At 42.4% G+C, this 16,292-nt stretch overlaps 1 protein-coding gene across 5 annotated transcripts in view; it reads left to right on the forward strand.

The window, feature by feature from the left end:
* The window catches only part of FAM120A (family with sequence similarity 120A), a 52,363-nt gene that overhangs the window by 18,600 nt on the left and 17,471 nt on the right, over nucleotides 1–16,292 (forward strand). For 3 of the 5 annotated variants that reach the window (XM_027664987.1, XM_027664983.1, XM_027664985.1), the window contains exons 4-10: nucleotides 1,528–1,656; nucleotides 2,119–2,215; nucleotides 3,307–3,407; nucleotides 3,696–3,979; nucleotides 5,478–5,565; nucleotides 8,962–9,186; nucleotides 11,545–11,719. In XM_027664987.1, coding sequence (XP_027520788.1) covers nucleotides 1,528–1,656; nucleotides 2,119–2,215; nucleotides 3,307–3,407; nucleotides 3,696–3,979; nucleotides 5,478–5,565; nucleotides 8,962–9,186; nucleotides 11,545–11,719 — 1,099 coding nt within the window. The remainder of the gene's footprint in view (nucleotides 1–1,527; nucleotides 1,657–2,118; nucleotides 2,216–3,306; nucleotides 3,408–3,695; nucleotides 3,980–5,477; nucleotides 5,566–8,961; nucleotides 9,187–11,544; nucleotides 11,720–16,292) is intronic. The other 2 variants (XM_027664984.1, XM_027664986.1) reach the window with 1 other exon arrangement.

The raw sequence follows: 16,292 nt of genomic DNA on the forward strand, positions 1-16,292 counted from the left end.
TGCGAGAGTGTGCAGCACAAGGGACAGGAGCAGGAGCTGCTGGTGGTTGAGGAGCTTTTCAGACCCAGCTGGCAGCACCACTCCCTGCCTGGAATTTTGCAGTAGTCCAGGATGGTTCCATGACCTAAAGTTTCTGTACCCAGTGTAGGATCACATGGAGCATCAGAGTAGTGATTCCCATAACACAGGCTGGATAATCCCTAGTTTATTTTCGGGAGGACCAAGTGAGTGTTGAGGTGGAAATCCAGTGTTTCCAGGACTATCCAGTTGTCCTCCTTTCTCCATGTGGACAAAAGAAGGAATCAGGCCAAAGAATGAGTCTAGAACTCCCTGGAATGGGACATCCACCTGGTTGCTGAGCTACAGGAACTTCTCTTCATAGGGGCTTTGGATATTGTCCCACAAAGTTCTTCCAGCTCTTTCTTCTTGCTACAAAGTCCAAAGTGATTCTCACCTTTTCAGTCTGATGGCCTGAGTTAGTGACCAGTGAATCAATGGGAATTCAGCATTTTCCTAACACCTTGGGAAGGCTGGCCCCTGGGTTGTGATTTGTAGATGTATCTGTGGTCTCTGGGCCCAGGTCATAAACTCAAGGGGAACTTTTAATTTGCATTGAAGCACGTGTTTCTCATGCACTTAAAATTGTTGGTGAATGTGGGAGGCCAGGCACATCTGGAATTGGATGGTGAAACATTAATGCTGGATATTGAAATTATTTTGTCAATGGAATTATCTTAAGAGTTTCATCTGTGTCTGCAAAATAATAATCAGCCCTGTAACCATGTTGATATTGCCATCATAGCAACAAGAGAAACCCAGACATCCTTCTTGGCTGATGTATAATATAAAAGAAAAGTCATTTCTTGCCTGAGATGTTACGTGCTGTGAAGCTGTATCAGTGTATTCTGCTACAGATAATGAAATGCACGAAATCTGAAAACACTAATTATTAAACTACGTAATCTTCAAATAATTTTTAGGCCCATTTCTGTAGAACCTTGAAAATAAGTTTCTTGAAATGCTCCTGTTTTTTTTAAATTTGATTTTCAAATCCTCCATTTTCTGTGCACACAGAGATCTTCCTGTTCCCAATGGGTCTTTTTCAACAATTCTGATATGACTTTACACTCAGGATATAAACTGTGTCAAAATATTTTCTGGCTTATATATGTGGATGTATGATGAAGATTATGGTGCATGATGAATTAGATGCAGCCTTTTGCACTAGAGGAAGTGTCCAACTCGAAAGCAGTGAAGGAATCAGCGTTGTTGAACCTTGTTTGTGGTTGGAACTGGTATTTAACCAGCAGGTATTTACATAGAGCTGAAGTTTCACATATATAAAAATATACTGTACTTGTATGAGTCATCGTTTAAGCCTTAAAAACAAAGTGGAAGGCCCAAAAGTAATTAGATACTAAATCTGGCAACAGGGAATTTGTTGAATATCTTGCCAGTAGGTAAAAGCCGAGCTCTGGGCTGTGTGCTGTGGCCCTGGTGCTCACGCTGCTGTGTTTGTTTGCACAGGTACGTGCTCACCAGTTAGTTTTACCACCGTGTGACGTAGTGATCAAAGCCGTAGCCGACTACGTCCGTAACATTCAGGACACCACTGATTTGGATGCCATAGCAAAAGATGTTTTTCAGCACTCACAGGTAAAGTATAAAGCCAAATACTGGTTTGCTTGGGGTTTCTAATCGATTGCGCTCTACATTTGTGTTGGAGAATTGAATTTGGTGAGAACAGGGGTTTGATCAGTTGATAACAGGAATCTGTTATGCGATGGCTTAGCTGCCCTAATTTCATGTTCCATCTTTCTGAAGGTAAAAATACTGCATTTACTACTCTCAGTGCTTTAAATTCTTGATAACCAGAGGGGGTTTGTAGCCTGGCTTTGTGCACTGCCTTTGAGAATGAGCAGTACATGAAGACTGTATGTTCAAGCCTTATCCCTACATGGAGTGACATAACATGTCTTGTGCTGGAGCAGTGGTGCAGTCCTGGAGGGTCCAAAGGCATTAATCCTGTGATATGGTGCATGTTAACTACTGTACAGACCTCCAGGTGACAAACCTGGACGTGCTCCTGACAGATCTTTTTTTTTTTCCTTATTTTAGTCTAGAACAGATGACAAAGTTACTCGGTTTAAGAGAGCGGTTGCTTATTACTCAGCAACTAATAAACCTATGCCATTTCATCCACCACATTACCTGGGTAAGTAATGACAGCAACCAGGCTTTTTGTTTTAACTAAAACCTGAGATAACCCGAAATCAGAAATAGCATTATTAGCAGGATCTTACAGAAATGTTTGTATCTTCTGGCAATTCTCACTGACCCTCTAAGATGAGGTTTCAGAAGGTTTTCACAGGATATGTGCTGAAGTTGTGTTCTTGCCCCCAAAAGAGGAGAACAACCTGGACTACTTTTCCTCTGGGGTGTTCCACATCCATTCTGGCATTGGGACACTTGAGAGAATGATGCTGTGAACAACTAAGTCTGATGTCCAGTCCCATTCATGAGGACAGTTCCTATTTCTGGTCATTAAAACATATTTTTTGTTTCTCACTGGACTTGCTGACATGTTTTAGAAATCTCTTTACAGTCTTTGATTTTTTAATGTCATAACATACCTGCTCAAATTACAGCCACACTTGCTTGCCAGTTGTTCTGGCATTGCAGAGTATTCTCAAGGCTTAAAAATTAACTGTGTGTTCACAGGATTTCCTGACCCTGTTCTTAGCACTAAAATGTCACTTTAGGTGAAATTTTCTGAGGCTCTTCAGTTACCATACTGGTACACTGATACAGATTTTCCTGCTCCTATTTGAGGGGTGGGGTGTCTTTATTTGCATCCAAAGACCTACATTAGAGGGTGTTAAGGCTACTTGAGGTCAAATGTTCAAATGGCAGCAAGTGCCAGCATTTTGTATCTGTCTGACATTGGTTTTGGCAGCATCTTCGTTATGACATCTTTGGGGCTTTTTTTTTTTCTTTTAAGCTGCCTTTGATTCCCAGATAGAATAGGAATGTGCAGCAGTAAGAGATACAAAGACCTGAGAGAAGGTGAGACAAGTAAAATACACTTCACAGGCTGCAAAGTATTTTTACTGAAAGGCAAAAATGAATAAAACTGACTTAAAGGCATATGAGAAAACAGTAATGCTAACAGAACAAGAATAAATAAACCATAGAAGCACAAGGACAAACAGGATAACTTTTGTGTCAAATATCGAGCGTTTTCATGAGTGTTTGGTTTTTTCCTTTTTTTTTTTCTATCTTTTCCCCTCCTCCCCTGCAATACAGCAGCCAGACCGAATCAGTTTGGTATGCCTGGGATAGTGCCACCATATGTTCCTTCTCAGATGCTTAACATTCCACAGACCTCACTACAAGCAAAACCTGTGGTAAGTTCAGTCTCTACCCTGCTCCTTGGGAGAGGCCTGCTGTGCTCAGCAAACTGAAATCCAGGTGGGAAAGGTGTAGCCAGGTTTTTTAGTGTAGGCAGTCACTGACTGAATGCTAAGAGGAACTAAAGTGATGCTACAAACTCAGATAGAACAGTTTTGGTGGATGTTCAAGCTGGCTGAGTTTTAATGTGTACATTTGGAAAAGGCCACTTGGTTAAAGAATGTATTTTGTTTTAAAAGCAAAGCCTTTTTGTTGCCTTCCCTCAAGAGGTCCCTTTATTTTAGGCCCAGCAGATGTCCAATCAGGGTGGGGCCCAAGGCCAGGGTCCATACCCATACAGCCTCTCTGAGCCAGCCATCACCTTGGAAACAGGTGGAAAAAGTCTTTCTGAGCAGAACAACTACAGTAACATTCCTCACGAAGGAAAACACACACCATTATATGAACGGTCTTCTCCAATAAATCCAGCTCAGAGTGGGAGCCCCAATCATGTGGATTCAACCTATTTTCCTGCCTCTTCTACATCTTCGTCCTCCGACAATGATGAAGGCAATGGGGGTGCAGTGAAGTAAGTTTCTCATGAGGATGTTTTCTTACTCAGCTTCTGTTAAAATAAATTTCCTTTCAAAATCATTTACTGGTATCCTGAAAGTAAGAATCATAGAATCAATCATAGAATACCCTGAGTTGGAAGAGACCCACAAGGATCATTGAAGTCCAAGTCCTGGTCCTGCAGAAATCTGCAAATCAGTGAAATGATAGACCTTAAAAAGATAGTTTTGGGTCACTGTGACTGCAGACAAATGCGTGGTTCAGTCTCATTGCCGTGTTCCTTAAGCAGGAATTCAAAGCCAAATAATGTTGGGTGTTTTTCCACTCCTGCCCTTATGGTTTATTGAGAGAACAAGGTTTTGGTAAATGTCATAAAGCCTTCCAGTTCTTTACTTTGTATAAAAGAAATATTCCTACCTCACAGTATAATTCATTAAAATTACAGTAGCTAAAAATTGTGGAACTTCACTGAACTTGCAGTGTTTACACTTCTTAAGTTTGGGGATAATGTGGCTTTGCAAAGAAACCTGATGTGAATGTCAGAACTTTACCATTTTGGACAGTGACATAAAAGCCCTCATGGAGCAAAGCAGGAGCGAAGCTGGGTTTGCTCTGTTGTGCTTTACTGCACGAATATTTCTGACTGGAGCCAGGTGGGGGTCGGGCTCTGCTCTCAGGGAACAAGAGGAAATGGCCTCAAGCTGTGCCAGGGAGAGGTTCAGACTGGATATTAGGGAAAGTCTTCACTGAAAGGGCTGTCCAGCCCTGGCACAGGCTGCTTAGGGAGGTGATGGAGTCACCATTCCTGGAGATGTTCTAAAAACGTGTAGATGTGGCCCTTGAGGACACGGTTTAATGGTGAACATGGTGTTGGTGCTGGGTTGATGGTTGGACTTGGTGATCTTAGAGGGCTTTTCCAGCCTTAATGATTCTGTGATTCTACAGGGTGTTATATTTTGGATGTGTGTACAGTGCTGCATGATTGCTTGGACTTTGATTTCTGATGCGTTCTACCAACTTTAAATATTATCCTGTGTTTTGCTTAGTAAATCAAGTAGGTTTGCATAGCTTCCATGCAGTGCAGAACTGGAAATGTGCCTGTGTTAGAAAAAAACCCATAAGGGATTTTTCAACATTTTTTGTAGTGTTCCTTTTGCATTTTATGCAATAAATTCAGGCACCGAAATCTAGACATTTATATCATGGTTTGAAGAAAGTCTTCTGATTGAGAGAATTCCTTGGCATAGTGACAAATATTTAAAGTTCAATCAAGAATGTTTCTTGTGTGAACATTATCTAGTCATCATAATATGCAGCTTTTAAATACGATCCAAATGTTCACATAGTGTAAATGAATAAATGTTGGTGTTCAGGTCTCTTCAAGACTCCTACAAATGGACATTACTAATAGAAAACATCCCTTAAAATCAAAATCATTCCAGACACCAAGGATTTATCCTACTGTCTCCTAAACTGGACTTTAATATGATGTTTTTCTTTCTGTTGTTCTTCAGCCATGTCAGTGGGAACAAAGTAGGCTGGGAAAAACCAGGAACCCAGTCAGAAAGTCAAACACGTGGAGAGCTGGGAGACCAAACAAAGGTATTTCCTGAAGTTCCAAACTGCACAGTTCATTATTTTGTGTTAAAGCTTTACAGCAAACTTCAAGGAGGATTTTCAATATCGATCCTTAGGATTTAGTGCAAACTTCTACACTTTTTTGTGAATTACGAAACAACAGCTTTAAAGTCCAGGAAAGAAGGACATTGTAGGATATACATAAAAATGAACATTAAATAGGATGTGTTAGAAAATGCTGGATATAAACCAGAAACAAATCAATAACCTCGTTTGGCCCTTAGCCAACAATCTCACCCTCAGTGTTGTTCTCCAGGTTTGCAGTGGTGCCTTAGTCTGATTTTTCAGGAAGGAGTGTAACAATCTGAGTGTCCATGGGGTCAGAGTCCGTGTCCTGTAACCCACAGTGCAGTAAGCACAGCTCACACACACATCAGTGTCAGCCACAGACCACTGGAGGTGCATTAAAGCTCAGCTGAGGAGACAGAAGTCCTTCGTGGTAGGAATTTCATGCAGTATGTGTTAAAGGAGCTCGTTGAGACCAGTTACAGTGTATTGCTGCTTAGCTAGGCAAGGATGAGCTAGATAAGCCCTTGATAAAGACTTCACATTATTAAATTCCTTCAAGATTTCAAACCACTGTCAAATGGAGAATACAATGGTCTGTATTCCAAGTGTGATCCGTGTTTGGAGGGAGCATTCAGAGCATTTCACAGAAGAATCTGAGTTGGAAGGGACCTTGCCTTTAGTATCTCCTGTGCCTTTGTGGTAGAGCTGTACACCAGCTGTTAACTGTGTCAAAACCACCAATCTTGAGTTAATTACACTGTAGACAAACAAAGCATTTTCCCTGCATATTCCCTGTGCAGGAATTCCAGTAAACTTGGGCTTTGTGCTTAAAATCTCAGGCGGGTGATTTCATCCCTCAGCGGTTATTATTTGTGCAGACCCTCATTCGTGCAGACCCTACGATAACTGAATCTGCCTGGGGATTAGTCACCGTATGCAAATGCTAATCTGACCTATTCCATCCCTTTGATCTCTGCACTGTGCCATGTGTGCAGCCCTGTGGGCCCCTGCCAGAGCCCACAGAGTGTGTCCCACAGAGGAGCAGTGGCTGGGTTGGAGGAGCAATGGCTGTGTTGGACCCACATACAGCTCTGGCTGCATGTCCTGGTAGACCCAGAATTAGAGCTGTACAGGCAGTGATTAAACTTCTCAATAGATGTTTGCACACAGGCTGACTTAAATGCATCCACTTTAATAGATAAATGCTCCTGAGCTTTACTTGCCAGTTTTTTTATTATCAAACCACTTCTTCAGCCTTCAGCAGCAGGAGAAGACAGTTGCATCTGTTGAGCAGGACAGGAAGAGCTGTGAGTACATTTTATAGATAAACTCATTTTCTAGAGAGGGGAATATTAATGATTGAAAAAAGAAGCAGTACTTCCTGAAGAAGTTGCCCAGAGAAGCTGTGGCTGCCTCATCCCTGGAAGTGTCCAAGGCCAGGTTGGACAGGGCTTGAGCAACCTGGGCTAGTGGAAGGTGTCCCTGCCCGTGGCAGGGGGTGGAATGAGGTGGGCTTGGAAGTCTCTTTCAATCTGTGATTCTGTGAAGATTTCAACTGAGTGAACTGTGTGAATTTCTGAGGTAAAGTGCTGAAAATTCAGCAGAGATCAGGCAGGTAGCAGCAATCTTGACACTCCTTTCACTTGACTTAAATTCCTTGCAGTTGTCTCACAGCCTGATTCTACATGACAAAGGTAAGCTCATCTCATTTGGCTGGATGCATATTACTAAAAAAAAACACCACCTTTTAACTGCGGTAGTTCCTCAGGCTGGGTGTTGGAATATCTTTGGAGCTGATCCAGAAGAAACTGGATAGTGCAGATGTTGTGTAGGGTTTTTTTCTCTTCTTCCTTGCGTGCCCCCAATATTTGATAGTTCTGTAAACTCCTCATGTGCTCCAGTATTGCTGACTTATAGTTGTTGGGGTAGTAGATGACAGAGGCAAAAATCTCTAACTTGATAAAGAAATATTTGATAATATAACAAAGATTTAATAGAACTATGATAGCTCTTTTGTTTATAAAAGCATCAGGTATTAGCATGTTGTGTTGGCAGTGTTGTGGTTTCCAGGTTTTAACCATATTGTCATATATTTTCATTTTTATAATTCAAAATGCAATCTTTTGGTAATATCCTCTTTGATTGTGTGCTTAAAATGTCATCTGAAAATAATGTTGCCCTTTGATATTTTGCTAGAGCCAGTTTTTACTACTGTACATGTTTTTGTAGAAGATTTTTGAAATCTGTGTGGGATTTTTTTTGATGCTTGCATGCAGGTTTTTATTTTTCATGGACCTGAAGTGAACAAACTGAGCTTGTTTGGGCCTGTTTTTTATGTTACATATTCTGGGGGATTTCAAGCTTTGACCATTTTTCTTTCAACTTTGCTTTTCAAGTCTTAGGAGGCACGTGAACTTCTTTACACATATTGTGAAAATACAGATGATGTATGAAGTGATCAAATTTCAGTCCCAAAAGTTTTTACTATTGCTATAATAGTTTATGGGCATAAAGGTAATATGAACTCTTAAGCTAAAACAAGCTTTCAGTTTTGAAGACCAGACTTTTTAGGAATGAACTCTTCTTTTTCTGGTTCTATCTGTGAGAGATCAACATAAATCTTTAAAAAGGCTTGTTCACTGCGAAGTTTACAGTGTATTTTTACACATCAGATTTTTCCCATAAGTTTGTGAATTGCATTTCTAGAACAGGAGTAAAATGCCACTTTAATCTTGTGGTCGGAAAACATTGCCATTTTCTCTTACAGTCTTCTGAGACAAAAGAGTTTTATGTTTAAAAACTAAACAGAACCCAACAAACCTTTACAAGGCTTTTGAGTTCAAACACTGTATGTTCTAAATGTTATCAAATGGAACTGTGTCCTTTTCCCTGCTGCATCTGGAACTGCGAGATGAGATGGAAATGTGTTCATGAAAGTCTGGATAAATTACAGACTTTGAGACTGTCAGTTCACACACTGAGTTGGGAGTATCTTGGAAATACTGAGTTAAGAGGCCATTCACATGTCATTAAAAGGCCGTCAGTCCCCTTCTGTATTGGGCAGTTAAAAATTAAAGAGAATAGTAATTACTGTTGCTGTTAATAAGCTTTACCATAATATTTATTTTCTTGGTAATTTGCTGCTGCTAGCAAACACTGGCTGAAGGTTTCTATTTTCTGAAAACCTTGCAGCCAGCTTTGGATAATGATTCTACACACTGCAACTGCGTGATGTGAAGATTTACTGTTTTCATTGGGGGCGAGGGAGGAAATTTGCTGTTTCTCTTGGCTGATCTGCTGGTATGTTTCTGGACACATCCAAAGCACTTTATTTTGTGTGTTCTGTTACAGGCAGAAGGTTCCTCTAGTGCTTCTTCAGGAAGTCAGGCAGCTGATGTCAAAGGGAATCAAACCAGTAATCCACAAATCCCATGCCTGTTGTCCATGCCCACCAGAAACCACATGGATATTACTACCCCTCCATTACCTCCGGTAGCACCTGAAGTGTTACGAGTGGCAGAGCACAGGCACAAGAAAGGGTTAATGTATCCCTACATCTTTCATGTCCTAACCAAGGTATGACATTTAAAAGTGAGCTACTGTGAGATAATGATTCTGTGAAGATAATTGCTCTGGTGTTCCTGGCTAAAGAGTATCAGATTTTTACGGCCTTCTTAGTGCTCTGAGTTCTGGTCCCTTTTTAGTCCTTCTGTTGTTCCAATAAGTATGAGAATACTATAATTAGAAGTGTTTACTTACAAAATAATTTTTTTCTGACTATATGTAGGTATTTTTATATCTATAAGCATGTGTGTATATGTCTGTGTGTGTGTGTGTGTTTATGCAGAGTCCATTTCCATCTAAAAATGCCTTCGTATGTGCTTTGGTGTCTGTGCCAAGTCTTTTCTATTTTCAGCATTCAGAAGTACTGAGATTGTTTTCCCTCCCAAAATGAGCCCTCACATCACTGATAGCTGGCCCTGAGAGAAACAGAGCAACTCTAAGAAATCCTTTTTGTACCGGCAGCAGCAAAATGGAACTGTCCCCACTCCTGTTAACCTTTATTCACCTTAAAAATCCACTTCAGGACAATAAGGACCACAGGCAGATCTGAAGTCCATCAAACCAAAAGTTGCTGTATCAAGGTTGAGGTTTGGATTTCCCATGTGTTTGTTTTGCACCACAGCTCGTGTTGCTGCCTTGTTCTTACACTTCTTTGTCGAAGAAAAGTGGAGAAGAATCAAAAGGTCTGTGAAGACCATCGATGCCAGTTCTGCTTCACACTTTGCATAGCCAAATATTCTTGGCATATTTAAATACTACTTCCTGTTTAATCATAGAATTGCAGAGTCATTTAGGTTAGAAAAGATCTTTAAGATCAAGTCCAGCTGTTTACCCAGCACTGCCAAGGCCACCACTGAACCATGTCCCCAAGTGTCACATCTACGTCTTTTAAATCCCTCCAGGAATGGTGACTGAGCATCCTGTGCCAGGGCTGGACAGCCCTTTTGGTGAAGAAATTTTTCCTAATGTCTAAACCTCCCCTGATGCCACCTGAGGCTGTTTCCTCTCATCCTCTCCTTTGTGCCCTGGGAGCAGAGCCCGACCTACCCCAGCTTCCCTCCTCTGGACACACTCCAGCACCTCAACGTCTTTATTGTCATGAGGGGCCCAAAACTGACCCTGGGATTTGAGGTGTGGCCTCAACAGTGCCCAGCACAGGGGGACAGTCCCTGCCCTGGGCCTGTGGCCACACCATGTCTGGTACAGCCCAGGTGCCCACCTGGGCACACCTGGGCTCCTGTTCAGCTGCTGTCACCAGCACCCCCAGGGTTGTTTCTGCTCGGACACTTTCCAGCCTCTTCCCCATGTCTGGAGCTGCAGGGGGTTGTTGTGACCCGAGTGCAGGACTGCAGGACTGTTGAACCTTGTGGTGCAGTTATGGGGGTTCTTTAGAAATGGGCACATAGAGGTGTTCCAGGTTATGTGGCTGTTATGCAGAGACACCTTTCAGACATGTCTTACACCTAAGGTAGTGTTGTCTGAGCTAAACCTGACAATATCCTACTGTAATCACTCTGAGATGTCACCTTCAGGATTCCTTATTGGTATCATTTAAATGTTTTTGGGGTTTTTTTTTAAGAGAAAGTAATGAACACAATGGAGTGTTTTCTTGTCAGTGTTGAAAATAAAGGTTGATATTTGGGGGCAGTTCAGTGAAGTCAGTCATTTTTCAAGAATATTTTCACATGGTTGGATGTGCAAGTCACAGAAAACACTGTTGCTGCTTTTCTGAGAGAAAAATGTTGGGCGGTTCTTTCATGCTTTTTTTCTGAAAATGTATAAAATACTAACATTTTATTTATGTGTATTCAAACCCAGCCTTACTCAGGTAATTCCCAGTTAGGATTTTTTTGGCCAGGTTTTCTCACAGTGTTGTTTGTTGCTGTAAGTCCTCAGTAGTGTTTCAAATCCTGCACCAAAAATTCAGACTGGTGTTTTTGGACAGCATGAATATTTTTTTAAAATAACTTCCTGAAATCTATATCAGCTTTAAATGTGCTTTGACTGTCTAAAAGCACATTAATCTATTTCCATGTGGGCTGTTTTTCTTTTCTAAGTGCCCATATTTGCAGATCACTATTTAGTTAATTCTCACGTGCAGATAATCCAGACAAACAAACGTGTTTATAATGGAGAAAAGCAAGAGGAAAGCAACAGGAATGATCAGTCAGGGCTGGGAGGAGAAGAAGCAGGCTGGGGCAATCCTGCCCTGGTGTTACCTGCCCCGAGCTGAGATCCACGGTACTGCTGGATCACATCTGTCGTGACCAGCTGAGATGGATTTGAGAGCTGGATTGGGTTCCCGTGATACTTGATTGCTTTTTGTTCACTGTAACATGTCATATTTCTCTGCTTTCTTTCATGCCAAAGGGTGAAATCAAAATCGCCGTTTCTATAGAAGATGAAGCCAACAAAGACCTGCCTCCTGCTGCTCTCCTGTATAGGCCAGTGCGTCAGTATGTTTACGGAGTCCTGTTTAGTTTGGCAGAAAGCAGAAAGAAAACTGAAAGGCTTGCTTTTAGAAAGAACAGACTTCCACCAGAATGTACGTACTGCAGAACCCACACTTTATTCCTCTTGCCTTTGCTGTGGTTTCCCAGCCACTTGTGCCATGATCTGAATGGGAATCATTGCGAAGATTTCGTTGATGTAGCTAAGGCCAGAGGGATTTCTGGCTTATTGGATCCCATGGATAAGAGAAAAAGATGTTGTTAATTTCAAAATTTATTTGCTGTCGTAGTTTAAAAACTGTAAATATTGCCATTTCTGAGCAAGCTCTGGGGTTTGGTTTTGAACACGTCTGCTCAAGCTGCTGCCAGAGCTGCAGTGAGGAATGTCAGCTTGTGATGTCATTCCCAGGTGTATGGCAGGGCTGGATTTAGGAAACTTAGTTCTCTGCACAGGCATACACATCTACCTGCTTTGTTTCAAAAGTGAGATTAAGTTGTTGTGTCTTCCCAAATGCGTCATTAAAGGTACCCCAGGGGAATCTGCAAGACTGTCGTGCCTTTCAGGTATTGGCATATAAAGACCTGATTTAAGCCCCACAGAAATCAGGTGTAATGTAAGCAAAGGTAGACCTGGGTGGGGACAGGCTAAACTTTTGCAAAGAATTTTATCAAATATTCTTTGGCTTGTTCAGAGGGGGATAGATGTTAATCATCTCAGTAGTCTGGAATTTGTCTTTTTAAGTCTTCCAGGAATTACTGTCCTTCCAGAAAACTCCTTGTTCTAGGGTGTTTTTCTTATGATGATGCATGAAAAGAAATGACTGAACTTTGCAGTAGCAGCTTATAAAGGTTACAGGAATGCTGAAACCTTCAGTGCACAGCTGCAGCACAAGTTTCTATGTAGGAGTCTGCTGTCACTAGGCTAAATTTAAGAATCAGGTATTCAGAATGCATGGAATCATCATTCACAGGCTTCATGTGTAAAAGAATAAAAATAAGTATCAGTTGTAAACTTTATATCCATTCACTTTGCTCTTTCCATTTGTAATTGTGAAATGGTTTTGTATGTTTGTAGTGAAGATGATAATCTCCCAGTGATGTTTGAAAAGCTGCTTATCTTTGCCAGTTTTTATGTGGGAATCACTATTTACCCTGCTTGAATAATACCTCAGCACACATAGTCACAAACTGCTACTTTCTTTAAACTCACACAGCATAGTAGTATTTTGGGTTACAAGGTTATTTCAGGGTTCAAATAGTGATGTTATTTGCATTCTTCATTTATCCTTGTGAGACTCCTGTCCTTAAAAGTGTACTACAGCATTTTTGTGGTGAACTGGCTGAGTGCTGGAGGTCTGCTTCAGGTTTTATCTTGTAAACATAGAATATCCTTGGTAGGCTAGTGGGGAAACCTAAATAATCTCTATTTTCTCTTCATGTATCCTGCTTTTCTGAGTTTATTCTCAGTTTAGGCTCAGCACGCTGCTGCTGACTTGGTTTAGTTACGGCAGCTCTGGCAAATCTTGCTGCAGGATGCATCCAGCTACTGACCTACTTCTAGCTTAGGACTGACCAAGCTCTTAAAAAAGCCAAAAAGAAATTGGAACATTTGCCCAGAAGTTCCTTGCTTCACTGCAAAGCTGGCAGTGGCAGTAAAGATGGATTTGGGCTGCGATGCAGGTGTGGTTTGTGAAAGGGCTGTGGTGCAGGGACGTGTCTGCTTTAGTCACCTCTTTTACAAAGCATCAAGACTTGGGCAGGCTGTGGAGAATGCGAGGAGAGAACAGTGTCTAAAACAGCAAAGCAGGTCGATTAGCCCTCTCTTAAGTTTTCTGAGGATCCAGGCTGCAATGAACTGGTGATGCTTATTCTCCTTCACTGTCTAAATTATTTTGCTGCACTCAAAAATGAGTAAGTGCTGAAACACAGTAATGAAGACAATTAAGAGAAAATTTAGGAATTGAGAGATGTTAAGAGAATTAAGAAATCAGTTTCTAAAGAAATGTAAATTGTCCTTAAGGTTTATGTAGAGAGGTAATGAATATTAATACCTAAAATCCTGTCATCTTTGTTGTACAAACCATAACACTGGCAGCTTAATAATAGTGCCTGAATAATTGGCAAGTATATTGCATGTGAGGGTTATGTGAGGCTGTGAAAAATGCATAATAAACTGACACATTGGGATTATTACTAAATATATAGATGGCAAAATAATGGATCTCTCATGAAATGGATGGCTTCCTGTCTTCTAAACCATTATTTTTTGTATGAAGTTGAAAAGGCAACAAGAAACTACAACAGCAGCAGTCAGTGGGGTTCTTCAGTGATCAGTATCTGATAAGTGATGGCTTAGCTGTACCCAGCCTCATCTCTGCTCCCAGAGGACGGGAGGGGCTGGGTCACAGAGTGCCTGGTTGTGTTTGGCTGCCAAGGGCATGGCACTGGCTGTGCTGCCTTTCCTGAGGAGGAGCTGGAAATTCAGGGTCTCCCTTGCTCTGCTTGTCAGGCCCTGGATCAGGTTATCTCCATGTTCTGATAAATACATGTGTGTAGTGAAACCGTCTGCCCTTTCTGCTCGGTGGCAAAACGCACAAGCTGTCACAGGTCCTGGTTGGATCCCAGGGTTTGTTATTTTAAGCCCAACCACCTTGTGTTGTGCTGTTCCCCATCACAGACGTACTCAGCCAGTGCTGGGACTGCCAAGAGGAAAGCCGTGACTCTTGGGCAGTAGCCCTTGTGCACACTCAGGCATGCTGAGCTCAAGCTGTGCTGTCAGTAAGGACTGCAAGGTTAAAAATGAGGCTTGATAACTCTGCATTTGCCAGCTCGGCTGCTGGTGGCACCGGGCACCTCACGGCACGGAAACTGAGTAAAGGCCAGAACCACCCAAGCTGTGCTTGGCAGCCAGAGCTCTCACAGGGTGCTGTGGTGCCTTCAGAGCCTGTGACAGCACTCGAGTGTTCCTCAGGCAGGTTACTGTCCTGCAGGTTCGTGCTGACTCTTGTTACCTGGATCAAGCTTAGCGTGTCGTGAGTGCACTGTTCAAAGCAGAGTCCATAGATGGTGTGGTAACCTGGGCCGAGGTTTGGTGTGAAAAACAGTGTGATCAGCACGGTGATGGGGCTGAACACACTGGTCCTGGTTGTAGCTGATGTAGTCTTGAGGACAGGCATTGCTCATGTCCTGGTGGAAGTCACGGGAGGAAGCACCACACATCCCTCTGAGGACAGAGATTCGGGCAGCTGAGGTTGCAGTGAGTTTGGCAGCAGTCCCAGTACAGATTTGTCAAAGGTTTAAGAAATGCCCTGGAGAATTAAGTAGATATGGACAAGTCCTGGATTAATCTCTTAGGTTAAATGCTAAATTTGGGTGAAGAGTACTTACAGTTGCTTGTGGATGGATACAGTTGCAATTCTTCACCCCATCACTCAGAGTTTGCTGGACCATTAGACTGACCTCCATGTTAAACCATCCCACAAAAAGCATGGTTACCTGTGTCCAGCTCTGGGGTCCTCAGCACAGGGAGGGCATGGACCAGCTGGAGCAAGTCCAGAACAGGCCATGAAGGTGCTCTGAGGGCTGGAGCACCTCTGCTATGGAGACAGGCTGGGAGGACTGTTCAGCCTGGAGAAGAAAAGGCTCCAGGGAGATCTTAGAACCCCTTCCAGTGCACAGAAGGGGCTCCAGGAGAGCTGAAGAGGGACTTTGGGCAGAGGCCTGGAGGGGCAAGACAAGAGAGATTGGCTTCCCACTGCCAGAGAGCAGGGTTAGATGGGATATTGGGAAGAAATTCTTCCCTGTGAGGGTGGAGAGGCCCTGGCACAGGTTGTCCAGAGAAACTGTGGCTGCCCCATCCCTGGAAGTGTCCAAGGCCAGGTTGGAGCAACCTGGGCTAGTGGAAGGTGTCCCTGCCCGTGGCAGGGAGTTGGAATGAGATTATCTTTAAGATGGCTTCAAACCATTCTAGGATTCTTGGATATTATAATCATTATTTAGCAAAACATAAAAGCCAGTGTGGATCTCTAGCATGACCTCTGGAGGCAGTATGTGACTGAAGAGCAAGCTGAGGTACTCTTGCTGTGGCCTTAACCTCACAGACCATGGAAGTTCTCATCCCCAGATTAAAAGCTTAGAACCAGATTTGGTGGTTAAAACATAGGATATAAAACTTGGACATAAAACATTCCCTTCTTCTAAGCTGGAGGTCTGTATGTGTTAAGTGAAAGAAACAGCAGTGGAACACTGGTGGTGTGTACAGTTTTGCTTTTGATATCTAAAACAATTGTAAGAGAGTTTGAAAACGTACATAAAATACATCCCTTTATTTGTTTGTGTTTGCTGTTCCAGGCCTAAGCAAGCAGAGAAACCCAGTGATGAGCTGGACCCCAGTGATGGGGTAGCTCTGCTGCCTGTTAAAGCCCATCTTCAGAGTGTGTATAAAACCTGGGAGCAACCAAAATAGAACATGATTTCGTAGTGAGGCTACCAACTAAATATATCAAATGTTTGTTTGCATTGCTGCGTATGATCTTTGTAAAACTGCCTTGAGCTCTCTGAAGGGTAACTACAATACTAGGCTGGGTTTACTCCCGAAAAGCATGAGAGTGCTTTGGGATATTTTGGAAGTCCTTTCTTTAATCCTGACTGTCACCTCTGCCGTGGTTT

This window comes from Corapipo altera, unplaced genomic scaffold, assembly GCF_003945725.1.
Source record: "Corapipo altera isolate COAL_440 unplaced genomic scaffold, ASM394572v1 124, whole genome shotgun sequence".
In the NCBI taxonomy this organism is placed as follows: Eukaryota; Metazoa; Chordata; class Aves; order Passeriformes; family Pipridae; genus Corapipo; species Corapipo altera.